At 53.9% G+C, this 19456-nt stretch overlaps 1 protein-coding gene across 3 annotated transcripts in view; it reads left to right on the plus strand.

The window, feature by feature from the left end:
* Positions 1–19456, plus strand: part of FBXO3 (F-box protein 3) — a 119266-nt gene that overhangs the window by 35345 nt on the left and 64465 nt on the right. For all 3 annotated transcript variants that reach the window (XM_078863795.1, XM_078863794.1, XM_078863796.1), the window contains exon 5: positions 13788–13998. In XM_078863795.1, the coding sequence (XP_078719921.1) occupies positions 13788–13998 (211 nt within the window). The remainder of the gene's footprint in view (positions 1–13787; positions 13999–19456) is intronic.

Consider the following 19456-nt stretch of genomic DNA (forward strand, 5'->3'; position numbering starts at 1 on the left):
TCCCCCCCTTGCCCCCACCCTCCCCCCCCTTGCCCCCACCCTCCCCACCACCACCACCGACACAGCAGGCGTAACGACTCTGCTGGCCCTACCGTTGCCGCCCTCCTGTCTCTCTTCTCTCATCTCGTGTTCAAGCACAAAGGGCACGTGCATTCCCCATATTTGTCATCACGGATGACTTTGAATTGATTCGCCCCCGTAAGGAAAACAAACAGTGCCAGAAAATCCGACGTAAAAATTTCCATTATCGGCTGTCTCCCCGAACCTCCGTGTAAAAATTATTTTGTTTACTTATTTGTTGGTTGGGGGGGGTGGGGCGTCGCCACCGTTGGGGGCGTGTGGAACCGCCGGTGTTTTTTTGGAACGCGGTCGCGCTATTATAATGCGGCAAAGCGTAACGGCCCGTCAAGCAAAAAAACAATACGCCACCAAGAAAAAAAGTGTTACAAAAATAATACCCCCCGCCCGTGCGCATCCACGCACGCGTGCACGCACGCACACCCGCACACCCGCAACGTGACGTATTATTTCTTTTGCCCTTCAGATATTTAGTCATGTGGTTCTAAATCGATGACACTTACATTAGCTTTTAATTAAGGGCTTTGACAGAAAAAGGGAAGCGATGCTGCCTTGAAGAGTGTGCGAGATGGTGAAATTGTTCTCTCTTCCGGAATTAGCCGCGCTGCGTTTTTTCTTCTTCAATTCCACCCCCCACCACCCCCACCCCCCCCTTCTCCCCCCGCTTATGATATTGGGCTTGTACATCGCAACGCTCAGCGGAGCGGACGTGCCGCGATAAATGCGGATCTCACGCGGCGAAAGCCCGCCGCGTTTGGGGCGGCGGCGCCGCTCGCCTCCGAGGTTTCCGTGGTTCCAACCGCGGCAGGTTGCCCCGGTCATAATCGCGGCGTGCGCCATTAGCCGTGCAAATACGCCGCCGTCAGCTTCGCAGCAAGACCTTGCCCTCGTGACGTCATTCGAACAGAGCAGGGACATCCTGCGCACCGTCGTCCCGATATAAATTTTGGAAAATATCCGCCGGTTACTCAGACGTCGTGGAGACCGCGTCTGCAAAACCACACGCGCGCCTTCCGTCGCGAGAGCGCCGCGCTGTGAGAACGACCGCGCCGCCGATACCAAAGCCACTAAACGGTTACCGTCATTTAGACGGCGTCGTCGTCGTTTAAACTTTTTGTACATTCGCCGACGAAGGCTTGGGGGAGATGAGTTTATAAATAACTCATCTCAAAAAGCACCGCGGAAAGATAAATTAAGTGGATCAGCCTTTGTGGGGCGTCCGTTGCCAGCTTCGAGTGCCGCACAAAGCAGTGTGGCGTTTGCGATGCCCTCCGAGTGGGGGGAGGGCGGGGGGGGGCTGCGGGTTTTAGGGGTGGCACGAGAGGAGTGTGCGGAGGGTTGGAGGGCCGAAGCTATGATTGAACCTTGCCGCAATTTTCAAAATAAAATGACCGGAGGTTTGTGCTCCTTTTGAAGTCTGACAGCGCAGGTTTACCAATCATTGTTCTCATCTTGTCTGGAGGCAGAAATGAGGATTTCATTTTCTCCCAACGGGAATTGGAGAGGGAGGCATTTGCGGGTCGGCGTGTGGGGAACACATCAACGCCTATGAGTGGACGCGTTATTAATCGCCCAATTGTGGAGCGACCCTTGGCTGATTAATCTTGGGCGGCAGGCACCGCTCGCCATGAGCCGAACACAATGCTCTTGAAACGGCTAAGGAGCAGTTCGTTGCGCGATGGACTTTTGAGCTCAATAATGTGCGCACCGCTGACGATGACAAACACGCTGGTTCTGGTCTGGAGGCCCGGCAGGGTGGGGGGCGGGGGCGGTGGGGGTTGTGGGGGGGTACGAATTGCCTGCGCTGTCTCTCGGAGGCTTGACGACCAGACCGATGGAAATTTCCGGCGCGATCGCACCGGTCGCCGCCGCCCGCTCGCCCGTCCGCCAGCACGGGCGATGGGACGGGCGAGGCAAGGCAAAGGGACGCGGATCTGACGCCCGCCGCCACCGTCGCGCCACCGACGAGGTCGCGACGTCGGCGAGGTCGCGACGCCGGCGAGGTCGCTCGTTCTGATGGCTCATTCATGGTGGCGGCGGTGGCGCTAGTGGGCCCCCCGTGCGTTTCGCGAGCCCCTGAAGCGCTCGTCGCCTCCTGCCGTCGTGAGAATCGGCGTGGTGCGACGAGGCCGAGAGACGGACAGCGCTAATGAAGGGGAGGGCGCGCTGAATAAAAATGAATGAATGAGAGGCGCTTTTTTTATTTTGTTTTAATATCCAGCGCCGTGACTGTCGAGGAGCAGCTGATGAGAATCGGTGTCGGCACAGTCATCTATTCACCTTTCTGCGCGTGCCCCCCTTCCCCCATCCCCACCACCTCCTCCTCCTCCTCCACTGCTGCCGCCCGTGCTCTGTTTTCAATTCCGTCGGTAGTATTATTTATTTTTATTTTATTGCGTTGCCTTAAACACATCTCTGTTCTTTTATTACGCCATGCTTTACGCGCCCACCTCGGTTTATTTCTCTTAATCTGAAATAACTAAAGGTCGGGGAGAAATTCCCCCGGAACGAAGAGGCGCAATATTTCAGGCGCGCGTCGGAGCGAATGAAGGTGACGTGGTGATTTGTAACGGGGGGGGATACCATTCTACCCCAAATGAATGTCCTTGTTATAAACACTGGGAAAATCTATTATTAACTATTTGTCATGAATAATTCAGCGTGAGATACCGTTGTGCATTATCGGCGGCGGACATGTGTTTTAGCATTTTGGAAAAATTAGCGAATTGTGTACGCCGTACGTTTACGCTAATTAATTCGAAGCCTAATGGAGCTTCATTAAAACTTGGCCAATGGGTGAAGGAAGAAGCGAGCCTCTGTTTTACCATTTCACAGCTCTAATTGTCCGTAATTCTTTTTTCCTCTCTCTCCCGACTTCCGAATCTTAGAAGCATTACTCAGCTTTGGGGTTTTTGAATCGGAATATAATTCTCATATTCAAGACAAAGCACCTTCATAAAAAAAAAGATGAGAACACCATAAAATGTGTCTCTGAAAAGAGATTGGGCAAATATACCCTTAGAAAAAAAATGGCTCAATATCAAAAAGTAATGGTTACGATTGTCAGAGCTCGTGAAAAGGGGCCGACGTGGAGAACCGCGGGAAAGTTTTTCGGCGCATGGCCAGAGGAGAAATAAAAAACGTCGGCACGCTGCCACCGCCTCTGCCGATAATTAGCGCGGACGCTTTGACAGCCGGGGCTTGATGTCTGTCGCCGCTTTGTTCAGTCGAAGGAACGTTTACGCCCGCCGCTCCGAGCAACAAATCCCGCTCGCCCGCCCGCCCGTGTCTTCGCACAACGGGCCCCGTGAAATCTCAGCCGGGATTCCCAAAACAAATGAAAATAATCGTCGCGGTTTGAAACTCGCGAGCGGCGTCGGGGGCGGCTCCCGCGCCTTCGACGTGGTCTTCCGCCGAGGCTGCACGTTGGCGGCACGGCGGGGAGACTTTCGTGTGACGGTCACCGAAGGGAGAGAGGGGGCAGCCGCATTGGCTGCAAACGAGCTCTCGAGCGTCGACGTCGACAAAACCCGGGGTAAAGAAAAATTACTCGCACGCGTGGATGCCCCGGACGCTTTCCGACATTACGAGGCGCGCGACGAGGCGCGTGACGACGTAACCGGGAGGGAAGGCGAGATGCGCTCGTGATACGTGACGCGTGACACGTCGCGCGGGAAGTTATTCGTGCGTCGATAGACGCCGTTCTCGTGCCGGTTTATTATCGTCAACTTTCAGGCCGTGCTTCCATCAAATCGCCCAGTTTTCTCTTGCACGGAGAGGGGGGGGGCAAGTCCCAGCAAGCAACGCAGGTTCTCATTTCTCCAGCTTCATTCCTTTTTTGATGGTTTTTTTTCACGAGACGCCATCATGCGTCGGCAGCACCGACGGACCGGCGAGGGGGTGAACGCGTTCCACGCCTTTTCACCCTTCGTTGGAAAGCGTTGAAAGGAGAAGACAAAAAAAACCAGGAGTGAGTAAAAAAAACGACGCTGCCAACATCCGCAGCGTCCGAAGCAAACGACGAGACGGGGAGGAAATTATCTGGCTTGCCGTCTGGTCGTGCGTTCGTTAGATACGTGGCTTAGGGAAGGTAATCGGAGGTGGGGTGGGGGTCTGTCAGGGGCCCAGCATGTAAAAAAAACCGGCTGCAGATAACAGCACAAGATAAACAGGGTCAGAATGGATTTTGGCTTCCGTTTAGGGGCACGTGTAATGAAGCGAGCGGCGGAGAGATGAAATGCAATGATTGGAATTGATCCTACCAAGGTTTCAATTCTATCACCTTTCTCGCCACCCAGACAACCCCCCCGCCTCCCCCCCCCTTCGCTGTGTGGCGACACACCGTACCTGTAGCTGTGAACCGATATAAGCCAAATCCTCTCCGCACCACCACCGTGATGAGCACCATCACTGCCACTGCCATCACCATCACCACCACCGGCGTCGCTGCCAATTGCCACAGCCACCACCATCACCCGCGCCATAACTGGCCGCTGCCATCACCGCCACCATCACCCCCACCTGCGCCGCCAACGCGACCACCACCACAAACCGCCGCCGCCGCCACCACCGCAGCCACAACATTCGTGGGGGGTCGGCACACGAAGTGGGGGAGGCGTGATACCGCCGCTCAAAACAAGACGAGCGTCGGTACGGAGTGGCAATCTGAATAGAGCCGGACCGTGTGAATCCGACGTTATTATGAATGGTGTGAATGTGTTCCCGTACAAACACGCGCGGCCATTTGTTGGAGCACCGTGCCTAAAATAGCAAGTTTATGCGTGGCGGTGGTCGCCCGTCCGAGCTCTAGCCAGGCTCAAATCCTGCGTGGCTTCCTGGAGCTGAAGCGATTGAGGATATTGCATGTGATTTGGGTGGAGCTGTGGCGTAGAGATGAGTGCACTGCTCCTTGAACCCGGAAACCCGGCTTTAAACATCAGAACTGGGGAGACAAAGGCGGCCGGGTGTGGTACTTACCACACCGACCCCCTCGTGCGCCATGCCGGCCATCACAGGTGCCTGCTAACAGCTGTTGACCCACAGTTCTGTACGCATACAGCGGGATGATTGTTGTCTTTGTATGTACGTGTAACAAACACAATTAATCCCTCGGAAAGGCTAAACAGAATATTAGGGCAAGTGCTGTTAGCGAGCACCTATTAAGACAAGCACCGTACACAAGGGGTTGGGTGGCCAGCACCATGCATGGCTGCCTTTGTCTCGCGAGTGGCGATGTTTCGCGTAGCACCAGGAATTCATTTGAGGTTGAGTCAACCTAGGGGAAGACCTGGACCCGTTCAGATTTTCGCCACCATTATCGAACGCAGATCGCCGGGTCCGTAGTACAGTGCGCCGACCACTGACCCCACCGCTCCGAATATGTAAATTTTTATTCACACACGCACAAAGACAAAGATCCCCCGTAAAACCTTAACAGACTGTTGGAGCAAGTGCTGAAAGCCGGAACGGCACACGAGGGGGTGGGTGGCTAGCAACACGCCTGGCCGCCTTTGTCTCCCCAGTGGCGATGTTTACACACCGCATCAGGTGCTCATTTGAGGCTGAGTAGACCTAGGGAGGGCCCAGGACTCGTTCATAAAATCGCCACCTGTGTTGGTCGTGAGCGGGAATCGAACTCTGATCGCCGGATTTGTACCGCAGTGCGCAAACCGCGACACCACCGCTCACACGCGCACACGTGTACACACACGTGTACACACACGCATGCACGCGTGGCACCCGATATCAAAAAGAGAACTAAAAAAAACACCTCCTTCAAAATGGGGAAACGATTAAACCTGTCCGTCAGCGGCGTGTTTGTTCGGGGAGGTATGTTGTTTTTACCGCTTTATTGAAATCAATTTCTATTAATTTTCCACCCCCCCCCCCTGCGCTCGTGGCATAGCTGACAGGCGACGTATGGACAAACACGTCCTAATCTAATAACTGTCAGCCCCGTGACGCGTTACCCGAAGCGACAGTTTGTCGTCTTGCCTTGAGTTTTGTCGTTCGTTTTGGGGGCCTTCGTGATTTTGCGTCTCTGCCAGTATTTTCACCTTCCCCCCCCACCACCTCACTCCACCCCCCTCCCCCGGCCCCCATCGTTGTCTTGGGCGTTTGTTGTCGAATATTTTGGTGGCCGTGTTGTCGAGAGAAGGCAGCTTGTCCGTAGCGATCTATCGGATTTATTTCCGCCCGGCGTTGTTGTTTTTTTTACGCATTGCGACGGGCGCGATCGGGGTTACGCGCGGACGCCTCGTGGGCACTTGTATAAATGTTGTACCCGTCGTGCTAATTACTGTAATTATTCTTAAGCAAACCCAAAGTAATGAATCCGCCTTGCCCGCACTGTAGAACAAAACTCTGAAACAATCATAATATTAATAACACTCTTATTAATCGACTGCGTTTAACGTTCAATCCGAAAAAAGAAACGAAATCTACGTCTGATTCCGCACGCTCGGAATTCACGCGGGAGAGGCAGGAGGAGGAGATGTGTGCTGGAGACATCGCGTGGAGCTACAAGGGGCTGTCGGTGAGCACCTATGAAGGGAGATGCCCGGCCACCTTTGTCTCCCCAATACTGATGTTCACGCACGGCACCGGGTACCCGTTTGAGCCCGACTCGAATTGGGGGAAGGCCCTGGACCGGTTCAGTTAATCGTCACTGTTGCCCGTCGTGAGTGGGAATCGAACTCGGGTCCCTGGATTTGTAGCGTAGTGCAGCGTTCACCGCTTGCACTTCCCCACCTGCGCACAAAGGCGAGCACAACGATCCTCCGTGTAGCCTCAACGGACTGTGAAGGCCGCCGACACGGCACACGAGGGGGGATGGTGTGGCCCGTACCACGCGTACGCACGCTAGCACACACACACGCCCACGCACTTGCACGCCCGCACACGCGCACTCAAACACACACACACAGGCGCGCGCGTGCGCCCGCATGCACCCGCATGCACGCACTCACACACACTCACCGTGCAGCGTTACAACGCGAGCGGGAAGGTTGTTATTTTTTAGGACGTTTGCTCACGCGAATGAGGTGTCTTGCCGGCGAGATGGGAAGCGGTTCCCCTCAGCGAGCCGAAGATGGGGAGGAGGTGGGGACGGTGGAGGGGGTGGGGCAGCAGCGTTGCGGCGTGATGTTTGGGTAATTCGATGCGTGACAATGAGTGGCGGTGGCATTAGAAGGCATTTAACCAACGGAGCCACACTGCAGGATAGCGCGTGAAGGTTCCCCCCCCCCCCCCCCACGACGAGAGCGAATGTGCGGCGACGGCGGCGCTGGAATAACCTCGCCGCGCGCCGGATCGTTGACCTCGCGTGAACCCGCTCGGAGCCTCTTAACGCGAGCGAGTGAGCGAGCGAGGTTTTCCCCGCGTCTCTCTATCAGCGCTGCGAGCTCAGCGAACCGACAGACGAAGCCCAGATCGAGCTTTGGCGCAACGCGGGGGTCAATTTGCCGTCGCCCCCCCCCCGCCGCTGCCTCTCGATCGCTCGCTTTACATTCAGCGGCGTGCTTCGCGCGCGTCGGTTTTTAACGTTTTCGGAAATAAACTTGCCGCTCGTATCGACCGACAATGGCGAGCAGGTGAGGGTGAAGGTGTAGACTTGCGATGCTCGCACTGTCGCCGCTAAGGAGTGCCTCCTGCTGCTGCTCCTGCGAGAGGGAGAGAGAGAGGGCCTACGCTTCCGTGCTCGCCAGATGTTCTGGACGGAGGTTGGAGTAATACAATACCTTCATTTTAATATTACTTTAATTTCATATTGCGCCATTCGTGCTAATTAGCATCCCGCAACGCTGTCTGTTAATTCTATATAAGGACCAACTCCCATATGCAGCCACTACCAAGCAAGTGAAAACTCTACTCCCAGGTAAATAAAAAAATGAACAAACAAATTAAGAACTGCCACCAAGCCACAATGTGCCCCTCCGCACCAGGCCTGCTGACCAACTGGCCGTGACGAACCCGATTCATACTGCCCGGTGGACACGGTCGTGGGGGGGCGTTGTTTCAACTGTCACGCCGGGAAATCGAATCGATCCCACGCGGCGAGCCCTGGATTGCAATCCCAGTGTGGCTTCACCATTACAGCCCAGCGGCTTCCCGTGGTGTAATGGATGCTAATAGGGCGCTCGCCGTATCGGCTTTGGCAGCCGTACGGCACAGTCGAGCCCCCCGTTAACAAAGCGCCGTTAGGATTGCAGCGGTGCGTGGGAATAAAAGTTGAATTGGCGTGAAGCAGAATAATTAGACCGACGACGGGATGGCACGCGAAACGTGGGACTTTTGCGAGCAAGCGGAGGTGCTTTCAGACGGCACGACGGCGTTTGGCAGGAAGGCGAACGTTGCGGTTTAATTCCAGTGGTTTTTAAAGATGGTGTCGCATTGGTCGGTGACCTTAAACGCACAGGGATGACCATCGCGCCAAATAGTATTGTGTTGCAGATTCGTCAAAATGATGTTTTTTGAGCTCGGCAACTTAAAGATCCAGCCAGATTTCTGTCGGGAAGGACCCTATTGTAGCATCTGACAGAGCCATCGTGACGGGCTGATTATTTTTTATTACTATTATTATTTTATAATTTAAACTCACGTGTTGAACGATTCTCACAACCTCGTTCAGCAGCAATCGGAGAAGGCGCTGTTTCACTCGACTAATGTCGGGCAACTTCTTAATATGTTGTGAAAAGATAACAAATCGGCCCGATAAATATTTGGGCACCGCCAGCATGACAGTTTTCATTTGTTTAGCCGTCTTGCGACGGTGGAGGGTCTTGCGACATAGGTTTGGCCGGATCATCACATGGTGACCTAACACAAGCATCTATTTTGCATCGTACCTTTCGCCGCGAAGATCTTAGAGAGCTCAGCTGCGCGACTCGGCTTCGTCGCAACTCGAGTGAATCGCTTCCACGTTGGACATTTCTGCAACCGGTAGCGAGCGGTTGACCACGATGCCCGTAGCATCTGTTATGCACGGTAGTCGTCCAGCCAAGACACCGTCCAGGCCCAACCCTTGCTTGTCTTGCGACGTCTGATGATGATGTAGTGTGCTCTAACCACTGCACTGCTGCTCCCGACATCACTTGATTAATAATCACACGTTCATAATCGCAAATCCCCCCCCCCGCCACCCCCCCTCTGTACATCGTGCCATTAGCGAGCTCGTTTATACGCGGAGCTCATGCCTTATTTATGCACCGTCGCTAGCGGGATGACACTCACGTCTTCTCTTCAACAGTTAACTTTGGAAACCAAGTGCATGCCAAAATGCTAATGGTGACAGGTAAAAAAAGGCTGATCTGCAATGAAGGCTGTTTTCAAAGGTTGTAATTAACGTAAGCAGTTTGTCGCCTGGGGAGCGGTGGCGTAGTGGTGAGCGCACTGCGCTATGGACCCGACCACCCCAATTCGATTCCTGCCCATGACCAGTAGGTGGGAGAGTGCGTGTAGAAGGGAGAGGTAGGAGAGTGCGTAGAGAGAAGAGTGAGATGAGGGGAGAGGTAGGAGAATGCGTGGAGGGGAGTGGAGTGAGATGAGAGGAGAGAGGCAGGAGAGTGCCTGGAGTGGAGTAGAGTGAGATGAGAGGGGAGAGGTAGGAGAGTGCGTGGAGGGGAGTGGAGTGAGATGAGAGGGGAGAGGTAGGAGAGTGCGTGGAGGGGAGTGGAGTGAGATGAGAGGGGAGAGGTAGGAGAGTGCGTGGAGGGGAGTAGAGTGAGATGAGAGGGGAGAGGCAGGAGAGTGCGTGGAGGGGAGTAGAGTGAGATGAGAGGGGAGAGGTAGGAGAGTGCGTGGAGGGGAGTGGAGTGAGATGAGAGAGGAGAGGTAGGAGAGTGCGTGGAGGGGAGTAGAGTGAGATGAGAGGGGAGAGGCAGGAGAGTGCGTGGAGGGGAGTAGAGTGAGATGAGAGGGGGGAGAGGTAGGAGAGTGCGTGGAGGGGAGTAGAGTGAGATGAGAGGGGAGAGGCAGGAGAGTGCGTAGAGAGAAGAGTGAGATGAGGGGAGAGGCAGGAGAGTGCGTGGAGGGGAGTAGAGTGAGATGAGAGGGGAGAGGTAGGAGAGTGCGTGGAGGGGAGTGGAGTGAGATGAGAGGCAGGAGAGTGCGTGGAGGGGAGTGGAGTGAGATGAGAGGGGAGAGGTAGGAGAGTGCGTGGAGGGGAGTGGAGTGAGATGAGAGGCAGGAGAGTGTGTGGAGGGGAATAGATTGAGATGAGAGGGGAGAGGCAGGAGAGTGCGTGGAGGGGAGTAGATTGAGATGAGAGGCAGGAGAGTGTGTGGAGGGGAATAGATTGAGATGAGAGGTAGGAGAGTGCGTGGAGTGGAGTAGATTGAGATGAGAGGCAGGAGAGTGTGTGGAGGGGAGTAGAGTGAGATGAGAGGGGAGAGGCAGGAGAGTGCGTGGAGGGGAGTGGAGTGAGATGAGAGGGGAGAGTGCGTGGAGGAGAGTGGAGTGAGATGAGAGGGGAGAGGCAGGAGAGTGCGTGGAGGGGAGTGAGATGAGAGGGGAGAGGCAGGAGAGTGCGTGGAGGGGAGTAGAGTGAGATGAGAGGGGAGGAAAAGTAAGCAGGGGTGAGTCCAAACAGGATTTTGAAGATGGTGAGTGCGATCTTGTTGTTAATCTGGGACTGCATCGGGAGCCGCCGACGGGGTCTGAGGATCGAGGTGACGTGGTCTCGCTCACAGCCGCGTAGCGAGCAGTCTTGCGGTGGCGGCGGTCATGGCGGCTTACTGGATTATTATGTTTTAGGAGAGGTGAGGGACCTGGGGGAGTCGAGAGGAGAGAGGGTTGCGGGAAGTCTCGGGCGCGCGACGCTATTTCGAATACGGAGCAGCTGGCGGCGAGAACCCGGCCAAGGGACAGGGGCCGGGATTAGGACTTAATTACGTGGCCGGGCCACTCTCGCCGCGGGCCGCCGTGATCGCAGGGCATCGAATCGGATCTTTAAACAATCCGTGACGGGGAAAACTTTTGGATTAGCCCCGTTCTTGGATCATCGGCATCCGGTTTCCGTCGTCGACGTCGCGGTTCCGTTGTCATCGTCGTGGCGCGGCGAGGTTTCGTACGCAAGAGAGCGACGATGACGCGCGGAATTGGGGGGGGGGGAGGGGGGGTGGGTGCGTCAGCCGTTGAGCAAAAGCAAGCGGCGGGGACCCCGCTTGGGAGATTTGATGCATCGCAGCACCATGAGAGATGGCGATGGTCAAAGTAGGCCTTCGTGCAGCAGTGGATTGTTCATGGCTGATTGATATAATTTTGGTCACATGTGATTGTTTGACCGTACCTCAGGAGGAGTGGTGAGCGCACTGCACCGTGAGCCCGCTGACCTTAATTGTTAATTGCCATCCACGGCTAACGTCAAGTTGCAAGCGAGATCTGAAACCCAGTCCTGGCACCCCCTCCCCCCCCCCCCTTTGCCTTCCCCAATCCACACCGATACACACGGTGAAGTATGGTCAAACGACCCACACGACCGACATGGCTTTGGGTGGCTGGTGGGGGGGGGTGTAGAGGGTGGGCTCGAGGCCTTCATCCAGCAGTGGAGAGACGAAGGCCTCTACCTAGCAAGTACGCGTTCTGTATGGAGTCGGGGCGGCGAGCTCGCGGTCGGCCGCTGCCGCTCTCAGACGCCGGCGGCGCGGGGATCTTCAAACCGCCGGCACTTCACGGCCGAGGGGCGCGCTCGTGTCGGGCGAATCGCGTTATCGGAAATAACGTCACGCAAAGTATAACGGGCTGCGGCGCAGATCGAGCGGCCGGCTCGGTCGGTGGCAAAGTGAGGAGAGGGGTGGGGGGGTTGGGGGGGGTGGGCGATCGTTCAGCAAGGAAAATCGCACGCTTTGCGTGCGCGCGTCGGCGCGGTAACGCGTGTAGGTCAACCGGCCCCGGCCTGCTTGATGCGTGTTTATAGTTTTTGACATGCACCGCTGCCCGTGGTATTGGTCGTGGACCGCTGCACAGGGATGAGAAAGCGGTCGCCCTCACCTGTTAATAATACCTGCGGTTTTATTTCCTTCCAGCTGTCTCGGACTCAAAGTGATTTCCTGCTTAAATGATCATCGAGGCGGTGCCGCTGTCTACCTGTGAGCAGCCCCGCCGAGCCGGCAGTGGAGATTCTGCTTTCCCACGTCAGGGGCGAGTCCTAACCGGAGGACAGCCGCAGTTGACTTACCCCACAAAGCGGTCATCGTTTTGTCACCCCAGGGGAAAGATGGAGCGAGTGCCCACCCGGAAACGGGATTTGAACTTGCAAAGATTGTCCCGGTACGAATTAAACTTCAGTATTACGTCGTGATTCTCTACGATGGACTTAGCCCGTAAAAGAACAGCTAAGCTGATCAATGCTCTGCCCAAACCGTGAAGATTAAAATCAGTCTTTAAAAGTTTTCTCCTCGGTGCTTGTTCACCCTGGCGGCTGGGGCCCCTGCCGATGACGTCCGTGGCGGCGTTATTCCACCACCTACCCAGGAGCATCGCGACGACAATAACCGTTCCCAAAATAAAGTTATTTTGGGGTTTAGATGGCATGAATGTAAATGTGTCGTTAACCCGCCACCACCCGGATAATATACCGGTCGCCAAAGCCTCCGTGTGAAATAATTTCCAAATTTCACGCCTCGCTCTGGCGACCCCAACGTTGGGACTTGAAGCCGAGTATGCTCGGATTCTCCTCGCGAGCGCCAGCACGCCGACGGCACGCGCCTGCCACCCGGGGCGGGTCACGGTTTGGCACCACGCCGATCGCGCGCTGTCGTGATCCCGTCCACCGGCGACGCGGAATCCTGAAGCGCCGCGCGCGTCGCCCCGAGGCATATTTCTCTCTCCATCTCTCTCTCGTGTGGTCGCGTCGCTGTCGTCGCTGGCCCCGGCTAAGGCCACCGCTGCCCAAGTGTTGACACAAAACCCCTGGACAAAGAGAGAAAGGAGGGTCGGGAGGGGAGGGGGGCGGCTACTGCCGTGGATATTTTTCTCTTCTCCCCCCGTCTCGCGGTTAAACCGGCGATGTCAGAGAGAGGCACCGGCTTAGTGACACTGCCCTGGATTTAGTTCCCTAAGCCACCTTGCCACTTTCATATACATAAATTTTTAACCGGGCTTTCACTAGTCAATTTTATTTTGGCACGGGCTGTATTCTTTAGGCTCTCGTTACAGCCGACGAAATGGGATAATCTCTTGCATTTATATATATATTTATATTTTGCAATTCTCACTCCCAGCTCCGCTGGCTAATCCGAACGAGGTGCGGCACCGTGCAGATATTTACGCGGTCGTATAAACAGCCTTAAACTTGCCTCGTTGCGCACGCCCATCCCTTAACCTTTTCCGTTCTGACGAGGAATGATTACCAAGCCCCCGCCAACCCCACCCTGCACTAGACGCCTTGCCAGTGCGGAAGAGTAGACCAAAATACACCGAGCCTTCCTGTCGCTGGAGGCCCTTCCGCCAGCAGTGGTGTCAGCGAGCACTTGCAGGGCTGCGCCTTTGACTGGCCAGGTGGCTCGGCATTTGAGTGGGCGGCTCGCAATGCGAAGGTTACGGGTTCAAGTTCTGGCTGGGGGTTGACTCGGCCCATCGTCGCTGTGAGACAAACAACGCGGGGAAGTCGGCCGTGCTCCTTCGACGCAATAGACTCGCCACCGCCGCGGTGAAGTGAGACCCGCTCAGGACGGTGACATCCGGCGATGTACGTGCGACCGCGTGTCCAGGCTGATGGGCAGCATGAAGATCTCGAACCACCACCGCTCGGAGCACCTCCTGGACGTGGAGACGGCCGTGATGGGCTACACGACGCGCCGCAGCCTCAAGGGCTGCCTGCCGCTCACCTTCTGCACGCGCACCGCCCTCAGCCAGTACCTGGACATGTCGGACCACGGGGGTCTCCACAAGAACGAGGTCTTCTACCCGTCCGCAGTGCGGGTGAGTGCATGCGTGGGTGAGTGCATGCGTGGGTGCGCGCGTGGTGCATCTGCCAGTCGTCTCAAGTTAGCCAAACCCATGGCACATGGGTCTGTTCCGTGACGTCCTGCCAGTGGGCCTTCGACACCTGACCTGGCATAAGCGCCGTATTGGCGTCACTGCCACTTAGTGGCGAACAGCGGTTGTTGTTGCGTGTGTGCGTGCGTGTGCGTGTGTGTGTGTGTGTGAGCGGTGGCACAGCGGTAAGTGCGCTGCGCTACGAAACCGGCGACCCGAGTTCGATTCCCGCTCCTGGCCGCGCCGACGAAGGAGTGGGTTGCGTCATGGTTTCTTTTTTCATCGTCATCATCATCGTCATCATTATCGTCATCATCATCGTCATCGTAAATAATCAGCCGTAATCACTCCCCAAGCCGCCGCCTCCACATCTCATGATCCTGCGATGCAGCAAACGTATCCAGCACCCGCACACGGACGGATTTCATCACTCCATCTCTACAAGTGTACACCCTGGCTGATGCATTAAAATCCTCGGCAGCCACTCCGTTATCATTTATAAAAAAAAATAGACAATGATAACAGTGTGGATCATCTCTCTTTGGGAGCTGGGCCTCCAGCTCGAGCCACCGTTGCCGAATCACCGGCGCGTTGCTCGGGGGGTGGGAAATTAAAACCCTTAAATGCGACGACGTGCGGCGGTGGATGAGTGAGTGAGTGACTGCTGCTTTCAATTCCAATCCATCTCCGCGTGCGCCCGCGCGCTCGCGGAGATTAACAAACGGATGGGATGTAGGTCACAGCGATACGGTTGAAGAAATAAAAATAAAATCAAGCGATTACGTTTTTCCTCCTTTTTAAAGGCTACTTATCTGCCATTGCACTCTCAGGGTGTTTAACTTACCGGTATTATTTAACGATTGCGCTGGGGAGTCGGGATTTTTTATTTAATTTTTTGTTCCTCTACTCGCATTACGTAACGCCGGTCCATGTTCCTTCAGAATCACGTTCAGAATCTTTACTTAGACTGGAACAGGAGGAGAAATCCGATGAGCTATGAAGCTCTTTTTCAACGATGTCCAGTTGGGGCATGGGGTCGGCCAGTTACATCAACAAACAAATAAACACGAACAACGATATGAGAAGAGCAAGATAGAGAAAATGTAAGCAAGTCAATATAAATAATTTTATAAATATCCATAAATAAAGTACAGAAGTACAATTGATCAATTTGTGCCGATTTTTCAACACCAAATGCAAGCTTTGTCAAGGCAGAAAAACAACAACAGTCCCAAAGAAAGACAACAACACACGGTACTCTAATTACATTGCACGTAAAAAAATCGATATCATCATGTTCATTTGTATTGGGAGTGGAGCGTTGGTGCAGTGGTTTGCCCACCTTGTCGGCCAACCCAGCAGCTTGGGCTCGATTTGCGGGGTACTTCTACGACTGTAACGGTGATGGCGCTACGACTGTGACGTCGATGACCGGTCTAAACCGGTCATGGCCCCCCCCACTTCTTCACCAAGCCGTGTAGTTGCGACGTTGATGAGCACCATGACCCTCCAGCGCATACGTCAGCCATCAGCAAGAGCTCGGATCTCAAGCCCTCGCTATATTTTCTCGCGTATGGAAGCAGCGTGGTGTTCAGGAGCACAAGATGCCGATGTTGCGGTCTGCTGGCCATGACGAGAGGGCTTCAGCAGATAATTTGTGTAGTTTTGTAATTCTCCTCCATTGAAGGAGCGCAGGCTACAGTGGTTCACGATATGGTCTACAAGTTTGGGCTGCACGGCCACAAGCGCACTACTGTGGCTTGTCTTTAATGTCTCTCGTTGTATTTCTTACGTGTCTTTATTTATCTCGATGAGTCTCTATGGCTCTATTTGTATGATCCATGGTTCAGGTTGCATGGCCTCGATCGCACTACTACGACGACTGTGACTGTGTCTTCAATGTTTCACGTAGCTCTTTCCGCTCGCGATGGCTCGTTACCAACGCCCCACAATGCCGTTTGTAATCTCCAGTGAAGCGTCGCATGGAATTGTCGCGTTTTTTTTCACGACCCGCCTGCGTAAAGAAAAGCAAAACCATTTGATGCGTTCGGTGGTGAAGTATGGTCAAACAACCCTCAACACGAGGGGGGGGGGGGTGACCTTTCTCCAGCAGTGATGTGACAAAGAAGACCGATAATGATAATCATCGTTATTACCGTAGTAATTAAAAAGCACTCGTCGCTGCTGTTTGCCGTCATTACTCACAATACTGGATGCATATTTTCACGCACACTTCGTTCGTGCTCTGCGATGTTTAATATTCTGAGACCCGTTTATTTTTAACAATTCAACTCTTGAAACAGATTGTTTATTTTATTTACATCTATATAACGATTAGAACAAAAACCTAGCCTTTTCTGTTGCATCTCATTGTTAATTAAGCCGTTTGGCGCTTTGTTCATTTTCAGTTACAAATGTGATTAATTATTTGGTATGCTTGTGCGTATACGGCGGTATTAAATAATAATAATGCACTTTATTCAAACTTACACGCCCAAATGTATTTTAATTAACCGGGTAACATCCTATTAGGCTGTAATGTGAAAGGTGGCTGTGTGATGCAGGGGGCGCGTGGGGAGCCAACGTGGTTGAGATCCTGCCTTCAAATCCTCGTTTCTGCCACGCCAACATTTCGGGCTTTAAGTACAGGGCGCTTTCTCTTTCATGTAAGTCCAGGGTGCTTAAAACATGTTAACGCTTCTGAGAATTTGCAACAAGCCCTCCAGGCTCTGGAGACTACCTGGAGAAGATTCCAGGCGCACGTTGACAATGATGACTTTTTGAAGCTATTAACATACATTTGTTATCATGTTACAGTGTATTATCCGTTCTTTTTCCATTAAAAACGATAGTCCCATATAAGTGTTAACATTCTTTAGAAGAATCCTGTTTATATGTATAAAATAATGCATTCACCTGCTATGCAGAAGGGGCGATTGCCCGAAACGTCACCGATCATCCATATTTTTCACATATACTCTACTGTAATGAGCCAAGAATGTCCCGCAAAGTGACGTCACTCCCACGTCGACCAGCCCCCCTCATTAATAATCATGAACAGGTGACGTCACTCCACATCGAGCAGCCCCCCTCATTAATAATCATGAGGAGGTGACGTCTTCCAAATGGACACCCCCCCCCAGACATTAATATTAATATGTGGGTGACGTCACTCCACATGGGGGGGGGGGGGGGCGCCTGCTCCCCCCTCCTCAGCATCACCTTACAACCCTCACTACTACAAAGGCAGGACCCTCACGTCACGTCATCTCCATAACGCTATTGAGACATAGACGTAAAAAGGACGTCATGATGAACAAGGGATTATAACATTTAAATGAAATAGGTCTGTGTCACCGCAGCCTTACTAATTGCACACGCATTGATGCAATGAAGATCACGTCACGGTCTGCTTTTCGCTTGTGAGTTTCAGATTTACTGCAATACACCCGTCCTTGGACGGGTAAAAGACGAGTCTTAATATATATATTGTTAAAGACGCCAAGGTGTCGCTGGTGATTGTGTTGAGTATCAGGTGGTTCAGTGAGGGTCTCGAGTCGATGATCTCAGCGCGTCGGTAATCATGGCCGCACGAACAAGCCATCGTAAAGATGTGGATTTACACCGCTTATTTCAGTGGAGATAAAATGAGAAGAAACAACACGTTGGTTTTGCCGCGTGATGAACACTCTAATTGGTGAAAGTCACTTGCAGAGTATACGTAACGTTATCTAACGCGCCGTTCTCTGACACAGGGTGATGCACTGCTTACTGTGAGCATTCCAAAGGCTCGGTAGAAATATAAATTGTAGGAAAATTTAAATTATAAAAGCAACATCGTCAGCCATGATCAATACACTGCTGGAAGAAAGCTTCCCCAAGCCGTGACCGTAGTTCATCTGAGACCTGCAAACGAGCTGCATTAAAACAAAACGGTGCCAGGAGAGCAACAAACGCCGCCGTCGCTTCTCCGAGCGCAAGCGAGAGAAAGCTGACTGCTTCGCCTGTTTTTGCAAGGGGGGGGATCCCGATGAACCGCGATACTCATCGCCGCACCACGCCAACTGCTGCACCATCGGGCCACTACGACGCCAGCGCGGCGATTGCCGCCGCCTCCTCTTGCGACGCGCCGCGCGGGGGTCTCGCAACGCCGCCGCGGCGGACGGCGTCGTCGTCGGCAACGAGCGGCGACGGCGGGAAGAGCACGGCAGCGTCGGCGGCGCTCTCCGCCTCCCCGTCGGACGTGCCGACCGCACGGGGCGCCCAGCCGCCGTCGCCCGCCCCCGCCGTGCCCACGCGGAGCGTCGCGACGGCGCGGTGCCCGCGGATGATAATTCGCGTGGCATCGGTCGTAGCTCGGTGCCGCATCGCCCCCCCCCCCCGATCCCTTGCCGTGGCGGGAGAGCGGTGGCGGCTGTGATGTCGTTCGTTGCACCGATTTACACGGAGCGTTACCTCCAGCGCGTTTGGTTCAGAGGGAAGGAACGTTTTAGTGCAACTTAATAATTAAGCGGGGGCCAGCAAGTTCATCACTGGGCAGACCTTTAGATAAAAATGCATGCGGTGCTGACGCAAACCCCCCCTTCCACCGCCCCATCCCCATCCCTCCCCATCCCCCACCCCTCACCGTTCGTTGCCACGGGGCTCTGTTCACCTATTGTGTGGAGGCGGGTTTATTTATAATCGCCGGGCGACACCGTTGGGAAGCGGAGTCCACCGCCGCAAATACCACCGCTGATTTATCTTACGGGGACAGGCAGCACTCGCCACGTACAGCCGTGCCGGTTGGCAAATTAAAGAAATCTAATTCTCTCCGCAAAAAAATACAACTCTCCCCCCCCCCCCCCCCCGCAAGAAATAAATAAATAAAACCGTGCAAACTTTACCACAAGGGACGTGCCTATTTCGCTCGGAGGTAACATCTTGCAAATACCAGTTGGGCCATAGGGAGAGGCAGAGGAATATGTTAATTCTGATTTTGTTTCCCCCTGGCTGTTTACGTGGCACGATGCCATGCTGTCAAGGAAGCTTTGCCGAGAGAGGATGTTCTCTGCAGCAGCACTTGCCGTCGTTTTCTGGCGTCGAGACGTAAAAAAATTATATTTTATTTCGTGGAGGAGAACGCCGAATTAAAATGTACGTGCGCCGGCCGCCGGGAAAATTAAGCCGCTATCTATCAGCTCGCGTTTACTTCCGTTAAGTGTTATGTTGGAGACAGAATTGAGCTGTCATTTTGGTAAATATGTATTTTTTTATATATGTGTGTGTGTGCGTGTGCATGCAGTAGGAGGGCTGTAAAAGTCAAGGGATGGGATATTAAAAAGCATAAACGGAGCCTCATTAACTCAGTTTATATCTCTATATATTTACTCTCACCATATTTTTATTTTATTATGTTATA

The sequence above is a fragment of the Lampetra fluviatilis genome, chromosome 16, assembly GCF_964198595.1.
Source record: "Lampetra fluviatilis chromosome 16, kcLamFluv1.1, whole genome shotgun sequence".
In the NCBI taxonomy this organism is placed as follows: Eukaryota; Metazoa; Chordata; class Hyperoartia; order Petromyzontiformes; family Petromyzontidae; genus Lampetra; species Lampetra fluviatilis.